At 43.9% G+C, this 18,778-nt stretch overlaps 1 protein-coding gene across 10 annotated transcripts in view; it reads right to left on the minus strand.

The window, feature by feature from the left end:
- The window catches only part of TNIK (TRAF2 and NCK interacting kinase), a 295,814-nt gene that overhangs the window by 233,899 nt on the left and 43,137 nt on the right, over nt 1–18,778 (minus strand). For all 10 annotated transcript variants that reach the window (XM_045030275.1, XM_045030264.1, XM_045030265.1 and 7 more), the window contains exon 2: nt 11,199–11,264. In XM_045030275.1, coding sequence (XP_044886210.1) covers nt 11,199–11,264 — 66 coding nt within the window. The remainder of the gene's footprint in view (nt 1–11,198; nt 11,265–18,778) is intronic.

The following is an 18,778-nucleotide window of genomic DNA, read 5'->3' on the forward strand; positions in this document are numbered from 1 at the left end:
CATTTTAAAAATAACCCTTTCCATTGGATATCCATTCCTATAAAAGACATGATTCCTATTCCTGTAGATAGGCATTCAGGGGGCTTCTGTATTAGAAACCTTTAACATAGCCACAGATGATAATCTAGACAGAAAGACCATTCTAAAGACACATCCAATTAACTAAATTCAATACGTTGTATTGTTGTGGCTGAGCGGGATGCCGCTTGCCTACATACAACAGCGATATAGGGAGCAAATGGCTGAACAGAGGAGTAACTACCACTCAGCCTAAGTCGTAGGGTAAACACTAACATAGGTGCTTAGCATTACTGCTGTGAGTAGTCCCATGGATTTCATGGGGCTGAGCACTGTAGTTCGGCAAAGACCTGGTATAAAAGAGTAGCATGTTTGAAAGGAATTATCTCAACATAAGTTGCATACAGTGGAATCTGCTTATTAGCAGCCTCTCAGTTCCCAGAAAAGAGTTGCCATTATCCCGAGGTTGCAAATATGTGGAAGGCAGGTTTGCTGGGCTGCTGCCAGGGGAAAAAAGAGCTGGGGTTTAGCTTTCCTGGCCTACGCGGCAGCCGCCAGTGAAGGAAGCATGGGGATGCTCCGAGCCTGGGCCCCTGGTGCCAGGGCAAGATACACACTGAAGAGCACAGGGAGATGTATTGTGCCTTCCCACAGGTCCCCTCCCCCCAACACTCCTGGTCCCCATCCAGCACGCTGCCCTGCCTGTAGCCTCTTCCCATGCTCAGAACAGCAGCACAGGGTGGCCCAGCGGCTGGAGACCTGCTGCCTACACAAGAGGTAACAGGAGTCCTGGTGCTGCAGAGTGGGAGGGAAGCTGCAACCGAGATTCCAGAGCTTTACACGGGGAGTGGAGGCACTGGGGGCCCACAAGGCTACACAGAAAAACAAACAAACATCCCAGTTACTAATATCTGAATCCCATTAACATTAAAACAAGACAGGATTGGTTGCCAGCAAAGTGTTGCTAATAACCAAAAGATGTCACTAATCAGGACTGACAATAACCGGCATCTACTGTATATGGTGGGGCAGATGCGCAACGCCATTTCTGCACTCAGATGTGCTTTCCTGTAGCAAGATAGAAACAAAGGAAATTTGTACACTAATTTACTATGCACCCCAAGAACAATAAGCAACCACCTCAGGCTGCATGGCATTGGTGGGGGAACCTCCACAGGGTGCAGGTGGTGTGCTTCCCTCTGACCTGCCCACTTCTTCCCTGGCTCACCCACTGCCTGCAGTATCCTACCATGTAGATCCCTAGACCAGCCAAGGGCCCTCTACATGTGCTGCTGAAGAGGGGGAGGACACATTTTCTGCATGGGGAGTGGGAGAGTCTCATTCAAAAAGGTTTGTCATGCAGGATCAAGAGGCAAACAAATCAGAGCCTTTGTTACAGCAGCCTTTAGCTTTCTACCTACCCCTACCAAAAAAACAAACACAGTAATGAAGTCTGAGTAAACTTAACTCTGTTATACAGAATTCTAGTTTACATATATCATATATAGAAATAAGAGTATTTTATACTTGTCTCACTATTCTTCCCTAATATATTTAGGAGGATAGTACTTGGTTATCATTCTCATAGTGCAGAGCACTATAAAGTCACATCACCATTAACAAGAGATACAACACACAGGAGTCATGGCCCAGCAATCTTCAACATTTTGTGGTCTTCACACAGCCTCGAGAAGCATGCAATACTTCATTCCATCCAGGCAGCTACATCACAGAGCCACTCACCGGGGATGTCCCCTGCCCCAGTGTTAGTCCCTGCACAAGTTGATTCAGCAATCTTCCTCTGCTCATCTGACCCTCATCTGCCACAAACTGAAGGGGTTTTTGTCTGACTGTCTTGATGTCAGGTATGACTCTGGTTATGTTGTAAATTTGGACGATTACTTCGTTAGTGTTGTGCACAAGGTATAGCTAATGTGCAGCCATTGCCTGTAGCATTTCAATTCAAAGGCAGCAAGCCTCTGAATGTCCTGTTTCCTTAGCATCCACAACTCACAGATAGCACAATGCTGAAGACGAGACTATAGCAATTTCGTTTTACACTTCCAAGTATTACTTTAACTTCACTAAATGTGGCTGTGTCCTAGAGCAGTGGTCACAAGTCCAATTCTGTCAGATCTCTATGTGATGTTTAGCATCCCTTGTGAGCATGCTACCCAGGTATTTGAAGTGCTCACACTCCATGGCCTCCTCAGATTTGGGGAGGAATAATCTTTGCCTTTTCAACAGACTTATGTAACCATTGCCATTGTCTTTTCATGAGATATCTTTACACTGAAATTCTCTGCTTCCACCACTACTCATTCTAGCAATTTTTGAACCTCTCCTTGCAACGATCTAATCAGATTAATATCATCAGTGAAGCACAGATGACTAATTTTTGGTACATTATCCTGTAGCTTTCCATCAGTGACTCCTCTTAAGATTTCTGCAAGTTGACCATTGAAGATAGTTGGTGATAGCATGCAGCCCTGCCTGACACTTATTCTCAGGTGAAACTACTCTACTCATGTCCCACAAACACCAAAGACATTGTGCATCTTTCAAGATTTGTATCAGTCTTACTACATTTGCACCAGCTCCAGCCACCTGCAGAATTACCCAAAGAGGTTTGTGCCACATGCTATTGAATGTCTTGGCAAAATCTGTGAAGTCATGGACCACCTTCCCATCATTCGCCAGCACCATCTCATATAGCTCACGCAGATTGAATATTTGCTCAACTATACCTCCTCAGGGTCTAAACCTGGCTTGTTCTTCAGCCAAAAAGTTCTCTATCTTGGGTACAATCCTCTTCAAGATGAGGTGCAGCAGTATTTTGCAAGGGCGTGTCAATAATGAGATTGTGCCGTAGTTTTCACAAACCATTGGGTCCTTCTTTTGAAGAACAGGAACCATCAGGGACTGTCCTCCAGTCTTGGGCCATCTTCCAGACTCCAAAAGTCATATCGGGTGCCTCTCCACCACTTTTAACTAGTTCTGCTTGTATGTTATCCACTCCAGGGGCTTTACAGTGTTTATATTCTGTGCCAAATGCTGCAGTCCTTAGAGCACTGGGGATTTTCCCCTACATTTAGAACTTTAGCATTGCTTTATCTTGCAGGGTACAAACTACTGTGCTGTGGAATAAGTCTATAATTACACAGTAACTATTGATTGTTTAATTAGCTGGTAAATGCCATCTAATCACTAAGCTGTTACACGGTTTATTCTGTCTTCTAAATTAGAGTGTTATGAGATCTAAAAGCTACAAGTCATATGGGTATTGTTCTTAGAGTTACTTGGCAACTGATAGGTGGGAGAAGGAATGGCATTATTTCAGGATAAAGAAAAGAAAAAAAGAGAGAGGGAGGGAGAAGGCATCCCAGAATGAAAGGGGTGGGCAACATTGCAACCTCTGCCTGCACCTCCTAACCTCCAGCTGTGCACATGCTCTAGTCATGTAGTACAGCGGTGGGGAAGGGAGTCCCACACTGGACACCAGAGACCACAGCACCACAAAAAGGCAATGAAATGCAGAAATGTTAGTTATACGTAAGATAGTGGTGTGATGTACAAGGGGAATATCCTATGAAGTGAACACCTCAAGGTTAAATAATTTCTCCTACTTTCCACAGGTAAGAAAAATTATTGCCTATAAAATTTTCACCAGTTCCAATTAACAGGTTTGCTCACCTTAAATCGTCAAAGCATTGTATAGAAGATCAAATATTTCAGAGAATATAGAACTCTCCAAAGGTGTTTCCATTATCGTAGCACACAGTTGACTGAATGTAGAAGTGTAAGCAGCAAAACAATGAGTCAACGGCGGATTATTTTAAGGCCGATTAATTGTATTCATGTATTCAAGATGACAAAATTAAACACAAAACAATAACCTCATCTTAAATAGACTAAGACTAGGTAGCTCCCGCTCTCAAAATTATTTTAAAATCTGTTCCATTAGACACAGAATTATTAGAAAAATAAAGAAGCTCTTCCAGGTCAATTGAAGAGATAAACCACCATCAAAGTGGTTTCTCATTAAAAACCACCACCACCACCGAGAGAGATGCAGTGCATGAAGATTTACTGACACCCCCGCCCCCCAAGAAATTATTTGTAGCTGAGAGCTTCCAGTGGCCTGTTGCAATTAGGAGAGAGAGATATGGGACTAGAAAAATCCTTATTACTAATCTATCATTCAGGTGATCCTTATATGTAGGTCACTTTGGACCAGACTGTGGCTCACACTTACATGGGTACTCCATGGTGGAGCTGTTGCTGATGGAGCCTCCCGCCCTAGCTTGTGCCCCCGAGCAAGGGTCTTGCTCTTGAGTTCACAGATGGATCCCTGCTACCACTTCCTGGTGGAACAGGCTTCTCCCAAAGGGGCAGCAAGCAGATGTGGCGAACGCCTGCCATTGGTCTACAAGAGTACTGTCTCTCCATAAGGTACAATTCCTCCCTGTGGTCTTGTTGAGATAGCATAGCTCAAGCGGGGAACTGCTTCCATCGTTACAATGGATGTAGGTCGATAGTCTATTTTTTATTGTACTGCAATCTAAGGGTGAGAGCCATGTGACTTAAAAGTGGCTTTGCATCATTACCCTTCTAGTTGTCCAGGAATTTTGAATGATGAAAGACTGTTCATCAATACCACTGAGCGCCAGCTGCAATCACCAAGAATGGTATTCTAGTAATTATGCCTATGAAATTTGTTGGCGATTAACATTTTCTATCATGCTGTGCCCATCTCACACAATATGGATAGGGAAAGACATTTCACAGCATATGTCATATTGGACCTATGCAAGCTAGGAAGTGTAGTGCGCTAATAGTTCAGGAATTCTTATTTGTGTGAGGCAGTCTCGGGCTGGTTGATAGGGAAATTGCTAATATCTGAAGCACTTTGGTAAGATTTTTGTTACCTCCCCCAGAGTCATGCTCACCCCCACACACAGTGGGAAACAAAGAACGACGGAGTGTGGAAAAGAGCTCCGTTAGCAATTGCTCTGACTGTTCATATTCTTGCTCTAGTAAGAAATGTCAATCCTCCGAGCCCTCGTTGTGTCAAGATTGTAACAGCAGTCAGTCATCACAACACTATGACTAGCTGCTTTATTAATGCAAATGAAGGGGTTTTGCATTCCACTGCAAACCTTGCAGTCCCTGTCAGTCAGAACCAGCTCCCTTGAGATCAAGGGGAGACTGACCCCTAGTTTATTCTGGCCCTTGACAGTAGGCCCCAACGGTTGTCATTACAACTTCTCCTTCGCTAGTGGCCTACAGGCGCCCTGTGCTGTTTGAAAAGAGTCAGCACAGACCAGGAATCTGCACCAGCGCAAAACAAGCCCTGTGTAAAAAACACTACGTGAGTGAGGCAACGGTGGCCAACATATTGGGCCTACAATATGTTTGGTCGAGTGCTAGCCTACATATTTGCAGACCTGGGTTCAAGTCCTGGCTCTGCAATCAATCTGCTGTGACACCTTGAGCAAGCCATTTAACCTGTTTCACCTCCCGCTCTTCATCAGTCTTGTTTATTTCGCTCTTTGAGGCAGGGACTGTCTCTTACAATGTGTTTGTACAGCACCTAGCATAATGAGGCCCTGATCTCAGTTGAGGCCCATTAACAGTATTACAGTGATTACAGTAGTGCATAAAGTAACAGCTGTGACTGGTTCTAAGAATTGTTATGAAATGTTTTATTTTACTTTGGTTTTATTTGTTTCCCCTCTCGCCCCCCTCCCCCCATGAGGCACTGCCCTGTTGGCAGAACCACAGCTGGTGCTCATGGTTACATCAAAGAGAGAAGGGGATACAACACAGAAAGGTGGAAAAGGAAGGAGACCCTCCTCACAACTGAAAAGAGGGAGTTGGGGGAGATTCTCTAGTGCAGCCAGAAAATTCAGTTGAAATCAGCAGAGTTTAGTCCACTCAGCCCTTTGCACGAGGTGCCCAGCATGTCACAGAACCAGGCCCTATGCAGGAAACTAGAAAGCATCCACTAATCAGGTGGAGATTTAAGCTTTCAGGGGCTGGGCAGGCGGGAAATCAGATGCATAATAGATTCCATAAACTCCTTTATTTTCTCTCTCACAAACTCCTTGCTTTCCTTTGTAAGGAGGAAGCACTCTTAAAATTTACTCTATTACAGGCATACTGTACAATGAAACACTTGTCAAAAGTGTTGGGGGCTGACCAACCAACAATTCCTTAAGTGAATGCAAATGACAGATTCAAGATCTCAAATGCTGAGCGGGCTACAAATCCGCAATACTTATGTGTCAACTATTAATTTCAAACTAACACATCACATACAAATCCTCTGTCCTGAGCCCTTGCTCAGTCGGTACAGAGCCTCAGGATAGGTAGAGTCAATGGCTGCAGCCAGAGATTTTTTTTTATTTTTTTTTTAAACAATGTAATCCTGAGAAGCGATTTTAAAATGTGATTATTTTGGTGATTAGAAATGTCCTCATGACTAGGGTTTTGGCTGTTAAACTCAGTTTGCTCTGGCAGTCAAGCTGCAGCACTGCTTCACTGCACCTCCAACAATCCAAAATGAGAACCTCCCACCAAGAGAACGAACATACTTTGCACTTCTCCGAGCACTTTACAAAGGCTGGTAAGCATGGTCAATCTCATTTTATAGAGGGGTGGTTGGAGCCAGGGAGAGGTTAATTGACTTTCAACAAGCTCCCTGGGCGTAGTTTGGGGGGAAAAGGGGTCGGAGAGGCGTTGCCCTCCCTCAACTGCAAGCCTCGGGCAGGTGCGGAATTCCCCCACCGCCCCCATCCGTGGCTCCATTGCCCTGACTGGAGCTTCCCCCCCCGTCAATATAGATGTCAAACTACGCCTATCCCAAGCTCACACAGTCTCCCGATCCCCCATTCCCTTACTCCAGCCACCAGAATACAAAATTCTGCCTCAAACATTCTGTACCATATCCTACCCTTTGCATAGCACTCAGCAATCTCAGTGAGCGTTTCAATTACAGACAAATTTTCTTCTGATGTAAGGGTGTAAAGTCCTGATTTCAATGGCAGAATTTGGTCCCTAGCGCAGAATATGGCCTTATGTGATCAAGCAGACAGATAAGCCAGCTCACAACCCCTTTGGATTATGAGATGCGTTATCAGTTGGGTGTCAGATGATAAAGGGCAAGCCCAAGGAATATTTACTGATGGCAAGCACTTACTCACAGGAGCAGACCCCCTGGGCTATTCATACAAGTGCTCCACTGTCTGACCTACGGCAAGGGAAAAAATCACCCCCTACTTCTGCTATTTATTTTAACAAGGTCAATAGTCTCCACCAATTGAAGTGCATGAAACAGGTGCGCCCTTTAAAACATGTTTTCTTTGAATGTTTTTTTTTTTAATCATTTTCTGTTTATGGAATGGAACCACAGAACTGCAAGGCCTGGTTAGAATGGATTTACACATCAGGCACATGGAGCAAGACAAAAAGGAGATGCTATTCCAGCAAGCGAGAGAGAGAGAGGGTGCTACTGTGAGATGCCTTTTGGGGTCCAGTATTAAGGCTCTGGGCTTGTCTACACATAAAGCACTGCAGCAGTGCCACTGTAGTGATTTAGCAAAGAGACTACCAATGCTGACGGGAGGGCTTCTCCCATGAGCATAAGTAATCCACCTCCCCGAGCGGCAGAAGCTAGGTCAACCGAAGAAATCACCCATCGAACTACCACTGTCTACACCAGGGGTTAGGTTGGTTTAACTGTGTAATTAAAGGGTATAACCCTGAGCAATGGTGTTACACCAACCAAATTTCCTAGAGTAGACCAGGCCTTACAGTCTAAACATGCACAAACTATAGGGCGGGGGACGGGACGAGAGGCTACAGTAATAACTACAAGAGCTAAGCAGAATTTCTGTAAAAAGGAGTGTTCAGATTCAGATAAGCATTGGCAAATTTGAAAATCTATTTTGCTTAACTGGCAATACAACCTGTATTAGTGTGTCCATTAGACATGCGCAGTTCAGAAACATTTCCGGTTCAGACCAGCTAGTTTTACAAAATAGACAGAAACAATTGAACAAACCGCATGAGACTTCATGGAATCAAAATCCTGCCATCTGCTCACCCCTAACTACCTGCACGGAGCACAAAAATGCATTGAGCTGCAGTGAACCATGCATCCATGATTCGCTTGCATTTGGAAACATGGGCCAAATTCTGCTATTCCAAGTTTACACTGCTGTGACTATTGCACAGGGCTGAATTCAGGGAGTTAATAGGAGTTACTCCAAAGCTACCAGAATTCAATTGAATTCAGACATTGCATAGATTCCTAGGCCAGAATGGTGAAGGTGATCACCTAGTCGGACCTCCTGTAGAACACAGGCCATAGAGCTTCCCAAAAATAATTCATTTTGGACTAGAGCACATGATTTTTTTCTAAAGTCGTCAACCTTGAGGGTGATTACATGGGTTCTCATCTTCATTACACCAAATTAGGTATACAAGCTGCGGCAGATTATTCCTGCATAGTGGCATTTCCAGAAAATAATTTAGAGGGAACAAAAAGGTCAAAGCATCTTTGGAGATCTTCTAGTGATCTGTTTGTTTGTCCGGCTGCAAAAGACATTTTGCCAGGGAGATTTTGATGGAATGGACATCAAGATCTTATGTCTCCCCAACTGTCCAGGACTGACACCATTAACAGTCAGTTATGCTTCATATTAACAGTTCCTCTGGTTCACATCGCTTAAATTTTGTTTTGAGGCTTGAGTTCAAGTGTAATTCGAATAATTAACCATTGGAACAATTTACCAAGGATTGTGGTGGATTCTCCATGACTGGCAATTTAAAAAAAAAAAAGATATGCTCTAATTCAAAAAGAATTCTTCTGGGGAAGTTCTAACCCTGAGCAACCCTCTAACCCTCCTGTTATACAGGAGGTCAGGCTAGATGATCACAGGGGTCCCTTCTTGCCTTGAAATGTATGAAACCAAAGTGAAAAGAAAATCTCAGTCTAAACTAGATGGGTGACCAAGCCAGAGAGTTCATATTTGGATGCAAGTTTCTTTCTAGCATGTAGATATTTAGGCCTGCAGTTTTGGTTTGAGCATAATATTCTCTTCGAAGACCACCACCTTGTTTGCAATGAAACCATGTGAAGCGTTCTGCATCATTTTGATTTTAACTAATCTGAGCACTCTGATTGCAAACAGTTAGTGAGATGCTTTGTGCAGAAGTGAAAAAGGGCCACACACTGAAATGATCAAAATCTCTTACCCCCAGAAAACTAAGTGTGAATAATTTTAGAATTTTCTGCTTCAGATAACTGGACTCTTTAAAAATCAAATATTTTGACAGGACAGGAAACACAAACAGAACTGTGTAAAGAAGAGTGTAAAGTATGTGTAGTGTCTCTGCTTTTCCATACAAGCATTAAGCTTCTGAAGGGATGTTACAGTCACAGTTTCCACTGCTTGTTAGAAATATGCACATGTTAAAATAAGGTCAATCTCTACACTTATTTTACCAGCTGAAAAAAAAAACAGTTTCAACATCAAACTAATGCTCTTGGCCTTGATGATTCAGGAAGAACGATGGAAATAAAAACAGCATATCATCATCAACTTAATGCAAAAACACAATAAAAAAAATAGCAAAGAGGAAGAGTCACCAGAATATATCCTTGCTAAAGTCTATATTTATTCCAGTTTAGAAATCCACACACTTTTAACTCCAGAAGTTTCAGTTCATCCTCAACTAATTTAAATTCTATCATCAGATTAAAGGGATTAGCCTACAGCAATGGGATGATGTGGAAGCCAGAATTCAGAACAAATATTTCCTGACAGCTTTTAAAACAAACTTTTCCTCCCTTCCTCTCTTGATTTGGGGGAAGCTTGGTGTATGCCAGTGCATGACAGCAAGTACCATGTTTTCCAAGTGACTGATTGGGAGTGTGCCAAAAAAAAAAAAAAAAAAAGGAAATTTGTGCACACAGATTCACTAACTTTGTTCACAGTGAGCTGAGCTGCACATGCAAATACAGATTCTGTGTATAAATTGGGTGTGTACACTTAGGTCTTGTCTACACTAAAGGGAAAAGTTGATCTAAGCTACACAATTCAAGTTACGTGAATAACATAACTCAAGTCGACGTAGCTGAGATCTATTTACCATGAGATCCACACTACGCGATGTTGATGGGAGATGCTCTCCTGTCGACTACCCTCACGCTTCTCAATCCAGTGGAGTACAGTAGTCGATGGGAGAGCGATCTGCAGTCGATTTAGCAGGACTTCCCTAGACCCGCTAAATCAACCACCAATGCATCGATCGCTGCACGTGGATCCCCTGATAAGTGTAGACAAGCCCTTAGAGGCCCTTAGAAAAGTTGAACCAGAGGGACTATTATCATAGGGCAGAATAGTTAGCATAGTCCCATATAGAATTTGAAAACAGCTTTCAGCGATTTTTAACCCTCGTTGTCACACCATGCAATAAGTATATTTAGGACCAACCTTAAAGAAACCCAAACCAGCGGAGATCCAAATTCTGAATTAGGATGGTATTTGGATCTGGGGATATGATTAGCTCATTATAGATGTCGGAGTCATCTACAAGAACTGTGTATAGATTTCAAAGAAATATCTGAAGTGTCCAGGGCTTTGGTTGAGAATCATTTCCAATATTAAGAAGCATTTTAAACCAAGCTTCCAGACTCTGAAGTTCCTTTCTTGCTGTGGCCTTCTGCTAAGTACAGATTGGCAGAACGAGTCAGATTGTATGTGGACGGGGGACTAAATTAAAACCAAACTCATTTCATTTGTTAACCAATCAAGTTCCAAATTCCACTCTCTAGAAGTGACAGGCTAGTGTATTAAACTACTGCACCATCTAGATTGCTGCCCACTGAACACATTCAGGAAAGAATGAAAATAAGAGGAAATTAAAAAAAATAAATCAAAAGACAGTTTCCAAGAACAATTTCAGAACTAGGAACTTCATTGTAATGAAGTTTGAGAAGGAGGATCAAATACAGGTACTGAAAGAAGTAAGTCGAAGTTCACAGACGGCTTCTAGTTTCTGTTCACCTCTGAAACAGATCTAGTGTAATGTAGATAAGCATTGAGCAGTCTAATATGTAAACTCATGTACCAGGAAATCATAATTGCTGCAGACACATTCAGAGACCTTACCTTATAGACTTGCCCATATGTTCCATTGCCAACAAGTTCCACCAGTTCAAAGATACCTGCAGGATCCTAAAAGGAAAAAAATATATTTTTTTTTTAAATTAACGAACATTTGCAAGTTTACTCAAAAGAAACATTTGGTTGGAATGAAGTCCACATTTCACTGACAGCTGTTTAAGAGTGCCTTTAATCTGTATTAGCAGCATTACGTTAATATTAAATGGAAGGGTTAGAAGCTCAGTAGTTCCTTAGGGTCTGATTCAGTGAACGATTATGAGATAGCACAATGCTTACTTACCAGTTAGAGGAACTACTCATGGTTATAGGCATTATGCCTTGTACTAAGCGTTTGCAAGATCTGGCCCTTAAAAATAGTTGTCAAGATGGTGCTTGAGTACCAGTGCTGTTCATTTATTGCTCACTGCAGACTCTATGCTGTATTTTTATGGTCACTTGTGTATGCATAGAAACTTGAACACACCATGTGCGTTCTACGGATAATCAAATCACCACTTATTCTATGGTCAGTTAAAATAAACACATCTTCAGTTAAACAAGAAAAGAGACTCTGCCTGATTAGAGAGTCTTGTTAAGTATGCTGGGTTCTCATAGAGAAGGGTTCATGCACGCATTTTATCTGGTTTTGATCCACATGGGTTCATGTCCCCTCACTGCTCCCACCCACCCTGAATGTAAAGTTTAGGGTTCAAATTAACTCAAAAATTTCTACACCAAATTCTGCTGCAGCCACTAAGTTTCTCCAAGCTCAACCCTAACTGCTTCAAAATCGTGTAAGCTTTGCAAATTAAAAGATTTGTAAACCCCTAGCCAATATTTCTACCAACCTGGTCTGGGGTTTGGTTCTGTAATAAAACATGAAATCAGGCTAGTTCTGAGTGGTGTCTGTTTCCACAGAGAATTACTTTGCATAGTTCTATTCCTGAGGTCAGTAGCTAATGACGATCGAGAAGCTAGTGCATTAACAGCTAAACACTGACTCCTATAGTGGCAGTTGCCTCAGGCCCACAAAGAACAAAATGTGGACTTTTTATTTTAGCAGAATTAAAAAAGAGAAAGAGCCAATATCTCCATGAGAGAGACAGGAGGTCTGTCACTGTAGAGCCTCCTTCCTGAATTCCCCCAGAGGGCACAGATCACTTACATCTGAAGGTGTGATACACAGAAAACAGAATTACAGCCAAATGCAGCCCTACCCATCTTTTGCATCAGTCTCTTCCTCGTGCCCCATCTTTTTGGCAAGTGCGGAGTCTAAAGAGCTAGTAATGGGTTAACAGGTTAGAATTATTCAGTTTCCTTTTTGAGTCAAGGTCTCCAAACACACAGAGCTGGCTGCAGAGGGAAACGGAGCAGGATTCTAATCAGTTCCCCTTTGTAACAGCCTGAGCTTCATGAGGAAGGGAGGAAACAATCATGTTAATATCCCTTAGTTAACAGCTCACATATTAGAGTTGCAAGGCACTGTTGGCTCTGGCTTTATGGGCTCCCTATACATAGGTCTGCACAATTAACAGGACCCTCTTTTCAAGGAGCCCTGTATTACTCTTCTACTCTGATCCAGGGCCAGCCAAAGGATCATTCCTGGCTATGATCCCATCTGACCATAGTGCCTGCATGCCATGAGGGAGAAGTAATTCCTTAACTGCCCCCTCCTCCTTTCCACATTTAGGAAGTTGTGCTCTGGCTCTACTCCTGGCTTCCTGATGCATATAAGTCACCAGAAGCTACCAAGCTTCAGAAAAGTGGGTGATTGCAACAGCTTGAGTGGAAAGTGCTTGAGATTACAAGTGCAAGAGGAGTTAGGAGTGGAGCCTGACAAACCAAACAGCAGGGAACCAAGTGGGTCTTTGGTGATGTTTCTTCATATAGGGCCTCACAAACCCAGAGTCGGTCCTTCATACCTTAACTCCTGTACTAATTAAAATTATATATATAGGGAGAGAAGAGGTATAGGTAGGTGGAGATTAGGTATTTTGGTTTTGGTGTTTTCAAAGAGTAGGATGAAATGAGGGTCACCTGATGGGAACTTCTTTGGCACCAGTCAGAACATTAGCTTCTGGATTTTGTATAATTTGCTGGCTCATATTCAAACAATTTGGCATGCTAGCAAGTTACGAATTGCAACAATCAGTCTGGGAAGACAGCGGTATAGACGAGAATCTCTGCGCCTGGAAGGAAAGACCAGATTCTGGATACTTTCCTGGGGAGGCAGAAGAGCAATATTACTGCCATGTGGGTTTGAGACATATGGTCTCAATCAGAGATCTGCACACTATATGTCATAGCTAAAGGCACCTTTTAGGTATGCTGATCCATACCCTTTGTGAGCAGGTGAGAGAGGGGGGGGGGGGGACACCCATTAATAATGCCCGGGGTAGCCTGCAAATGAACTGGAGTCAGAAAAACCTCCATTTTGTTATGCTAAATAATTCCTTTCTGCTGTTTCAATATTTTCAGGTCTACATCTTGCCTTTAGCTGTTGCTTAGCCATGATGGCAGATACTTGATAACCAGGGTTGGAATTCTTTAGATTCCAAGTGTTTGCATATCCTGTACGTAAAAACCCACAGTGCAAGACACACTGCTGTACCACAGACATTGTGATCAGTGGTATGCGAAGCATGTGCTCCTGTGGAGGAAGATCTGAGCAAGCCATGCCGCACCCCTGCACTGTAAGAGGTACAAGAGCAGGCTTATATTTCCTTCCACCAGGGCCACAGACCCCAAACGGCGCTGTCAGGGATATGCCTGGTTTGGAAGAAGCAAGCAAAGAAGCTCCCAAAGGCGCTAGATCACAGAGGCTGGAGTGCTGCTGCAATGCAAAGAGTACAGGAGACTGACTTGAAAATAGCAATCTCTTGCAAAGGCTGCCACTCTGCACATCCCAAAGCTGACAAAGCAGTGTTCTGTATATAAATGAAAATGGGACTTGAGGGCCATTAGTGCACTAGGTTCTTATAAACAAACAGAAAAATAGATGGCAGCTGCTGTTTATTTTCAAGTTCTGCTTCCCAGGAGTTATTTTGCTCAGTGCTCTCGCTGAAACAACCTTGGAAGAGGTTTTTCCATGTGCTATGGATAAATATTCATTGTGAAGTTAAAAAAAAAACAAACACCAAAACTCCTGTGCTTGCACTACTGTAAAACATTCACAGAAGTTGGAAAAAAGACCCAATGAGGCAGCTAGTCAATTCCAGATCAAAGTTGGATTGTTCCCAACAATACATTTTCAGGGGCTTTGTCCAGCCCCCCCCCCCCCCCCCGCCCCCACCCACCCAAGGCCAAACTGAGGGCCATGTTAGCAACTTGCTAGCAGCCTGAAGGCCATTTCTAATTTGCAAGGCTGCCAAGATTTGTGCAATTCCATGAGACTTTTGTGCAGATTGGTGAGCTAATTTGCACAGAAGCTTCAGTTGAAGGTCAACGTGTCCTGCCCCAAGCAGTGGTGGAGTAGAATATGGAGCTGCACAAAACTTGACAGCTCTGGCTATAGCAGGTGGCAAGGTGTCAGTGGATGGCAGGGCACGTGGGGTAGGTGGATGGGTAGCTGGTGAGAGGGCTGAATGGAGATCCAAGAAGCTGGAGGCTCAGCAGAGAGTGCCTATGGCCAATACTGAGCCCTGCTGCTGTGATGCCGCTGCCAGTTGTTCCTTCCCCACTGGGAAGCAGTGACTTATGCAGTGAAGGGAGGCTGAGTGGCTGCCTGGCTACCTGCAGAGTTAGCTCCATATTGGCCCCCAGTAAATAGGACAAGCAGCAGATGCCTCGTCCCTGCTACAAGCATGAGATCTCAGCTCGGTTACAGACAGGCATCACCAGGCTGTCAGCTGTACAAATGTCTCTCAAACTTCAGGACACCTGGCAGCCCTAAGTGCAGAGTAGATTACAAACACTAGTTTTCCCATTAGCCTGTAGGAGTCACAGCAGTTTCTCCTCCCTTGGTGTTCACACCTCAACTGCTAGAAGACGGCCTCATCCTCCCTGACTGAACTAACCTCGTTATCTCTAGACTGATTCTTGCCTGCATATTTATACCTGCCTCTGGAAATTTCCACCCACGTGTCTGACGAAGTGGGTATTCACCCACAAAAGCTTATGCTCCAATACATTTGTTAGTCTATAAGGTGCCACAGGACTCTCTGTCGCTTTTTACATGACCCACTGATCTAGGCAGCTTCCTGGTGACTGGAGCAAGATGGCACATGGGCTGCACCTCTGTACTAAAGATACGGCACAGGCTTTACCACCGCGCTCCTGTCAGCCACATTTGGCCACCCTGGCTCTTCCCTGTGCACCTAACAGGCCAAAAGCTATTTTTGTCTCCTGGTTCTTACATCCTCAATGGACTTGGCATCGCTCTACACTGCTGGCCCAGAGTTACAATTTCAGCGTAGCCATGGCAACATGACTGGAATGTTAGTTATTCACAAAATTAAAACAGAGCCTGGTCTCTATTCAGGCTAGGGTTATGCCGTTCCTTGACCTTGCTCTTCCCAATGCAGCCTGCAAGTGGCAAGAACAATGATTTTTCCGAGTTGCATTTTGAAGAGATTTTTCATTGTGTGTGTGTGTGTGTGTGTGTGCGCGAGCAGAAGTACTATTTTGTTAGCCTGCCTTACAATAAGATATACACCAGGGGAGGGAGGGGAGAAAGGAAATCTCTTTCCGTCCACAGAGCCTCTAAATCGTCTCTTATGCAGTGAAGCGCTTTTCCATCTTAATAGCTGATGTGGGATACTCTGGCTCTCTATCAGACAGAACATGGTTACCATTTCTTTCCTAGGGCTGCAATGCAAATTGGTCATCACTGCAAGTCTTGACTGATATGATAGAGATAATGCAGGAGTGTCGTAGAGAGCAACAGCAGCTCGGGAAAGTGGAACCGATATTAAGGAATCAAATATGGATGAATTAAAACAGGGGCCTTTAAATTATTCGGGGGGAAGTGGTGGGGGGGAAGGACTGGGAGACCAGTCAAGAATCAGCAGTTCTCAATCTCAGACCAAACAGTGTTTCACAGATAATGGAACTTGCACTCTCCGCTGCTTACAATGATGTACTATCTTTGGTTGGCAATCCATTGATTTTCTCCTCCCCATCATTATGGGCAAGTGCTCCAAGGCTCACTTTGACCCTCTTGCTAATACCTATCTGCCCCTCCTCTCCCCCCACCCCGCCTTTACCAAATGGCCTTGAGACTGAAATAACAATGGCGATGACAGAAATTACAAAATCAACATCTTAAATCTGCTGAGTCCTTGCAATTGTTTCTTTGACAGTATATTTCTGCCTGTTGGAGCTTTCACGGTCAGGAAAAGCTATTGTTAAGGCTGCAACTCAGCGGTGACGACAACCTCCCATTTTCACATGCTCCAAACTCTCAAAAAGTTCTTTAACTAAAACTTCCAGGCTTGTCTTCAGCACATGCATGCGCACACACAATGTTGAAGTAAAATCAAATCACGTTAGGCAAAGTTGGAGAAAAAAAATCAATCTTTCCAATTTAAAAAAAAAAATAGACTTTTTGTGCACAAGTAACAGACTCCACATTTCACTTTGGAAAAAGAAAAAGTTATTTGTATTATTGTAGCAGCAAAGGGTGTGTTGTGCTCAATTGTGTACAAACACATTGAGACAGTCACTTCCCCAAAGAACTTACTGTCTACATAGACAAAAGATGGGAGAGAAAACTGAGACAAAGGGTATGTCTACACTGGAAACGTCAAAGTCCTGCTGCAGGAACGCTTCTGCGGCAGTGCTTTGAAGTGCGAGTGTGGTTGCGTGCAAGCTCTGGGAGAGAGAGTTGGAGGCTTGCCCTGCTCTGTGCATGCCGGGCTCTGCGCGGCTCCCGGAAGCAGCAGCATGTCCCCGCACCCTCTGCCTCCTACGTGTAGGGGCAGCCAGGGGCTCCGCACACTGCCCCCACAACTCCCATTGGCTGGCAACTGTGGCCAATGGGAGCTGCAGGGGCAGCACCTGCAGACAGGGCAGCACACAGAGCCTCCTGGCTGCGCCTCTGTGTAGGGGCCGGAGTGGGAGATATGACTCTGCTTCTGGGAGCTGTTTGAGGTAAATGCCACCCCGAGCCTGCACCCCTGACCTCCCCTCCTGCACCCCAATCCCCTGCCCCAGCCCTGATCCCCTTCCTGTGCTCTGAACCCCTTGGTCCCAGCCCAGAGCACCCTCATCCCCAGCCCCACCCCAGAACCCACACCCCCCCCAGCCGAAGCCCTCACTGCCTCCCGCACCCAACCCCCAATTTCGTAAGCATTCATGGCCCACCATACAATTTCCATATGCAGATGTGGCCCTCGGACCAAAAAGTTTGCCTACCCGTGCTGTAAGTATTAACCAGTCCACTCTTCCTAATGACTTTGCTGTTAACTCTGTCATATACTGCAAGGGTCCAGACCTGCAGAATTACAGGAGTAATGTTACCTGAATAAACATTTCATGGACCTCAGCAGGACAACTCATATACAAGTGTTTTCAGAATGGAGTCCTTAACCAGTACAGCCCATGAGAGAGGCTCACTGAAGACGAGTTATTCTGGATTTATGCCAACAAGAGCAAAATTTGGTCCAGAGATCTCTAGCAAAATGTTTAAAAGGCATGAAGATCTACCAGCCAGTTACTCACAAGAAATTAAATACTATAAGTAATGGCATGTGCCTGTACCCAGCTCTCCAAACTCAGGTAGAGCAAGGAGCCAATTCCATACCCCTATAGCACAGTGTTCTTCCACCTTTTCATGTTCTCTGTATGTATAAATATCTTCTTGCTGTATGTTCCAGTCTATGCATCCGATGAAGTGGGCTGTAGCCCACGAAAGCTTATGCTCAAATAAATTTGTTAGTCTCTAAGGTGCCACAAGTACTCCTGTTCTTTTTGTGGATACAGACTAACATGGCTGCTACTCTGAAACCTTCCTTTCATGGTTTACTGAGCCGCCATAGCTTTCAAACTGGGGTTGTGAACAATGCATTGCTCTAGGACTGAGAGAGACACATTCTGGAACTAAGGAAACTCCTATTATGCTTTTGACATAGGGCCTGATCTTAATCCCTTTAAAGTCAATGGCAAAAACCTCAGACTTCATGAGAACTGGCACAAAAACACCAGAAAGGGGGGAAGAGGTTGGGGGGATGGGAGGGGCGGAGAAACTTAGCCAAAACAGTTGCTATTTAGCAAAAAGTAAAAGTACTTTTAAAACTATTGTATAATTAAAAATTTCAGAACTTCTGTGTGTAAACGATAAAGCAGAGTATCCCAACTTTAGGGACAAAAACAAACGTAAGTTCTTCAAAAAGGAGAAAACTAATCAGTAAGACACTAGCAGCAGAAGAATTCGCAGCAGGAAGAGTTTTGCAGTTAAAGTAGCTTAGCCCTGTGTAATCCAGACCCCAGCAGAATTAAAGGGGGAAAAACACACACACACACACACACCCCACCTGTGACTGTACTGCAAGATTTCAATAACTAAAAGACACGCAGGAACCAACTGTTAACCAATTTGTTATTTAAATGATAACTCAAGGGTGCTTCCTGTTTACATGGTAATAAGC

The sequence above is a fragment of the Mauremys mutica genome, chromosome 9, assembly GCF_020497125.1.
Source record: "Mauremys mutica isolate MM-2020 ecotype Southern chromosome 9, ASM2049712v1, whole genome shotgun sequence".
Classification (NCBI taxonomy): domain Eukaryota; kingdom Metazoa; phylum Chordata; order Testudines; family Geoemydidae; genus Mauremys; species Mauremys mutica.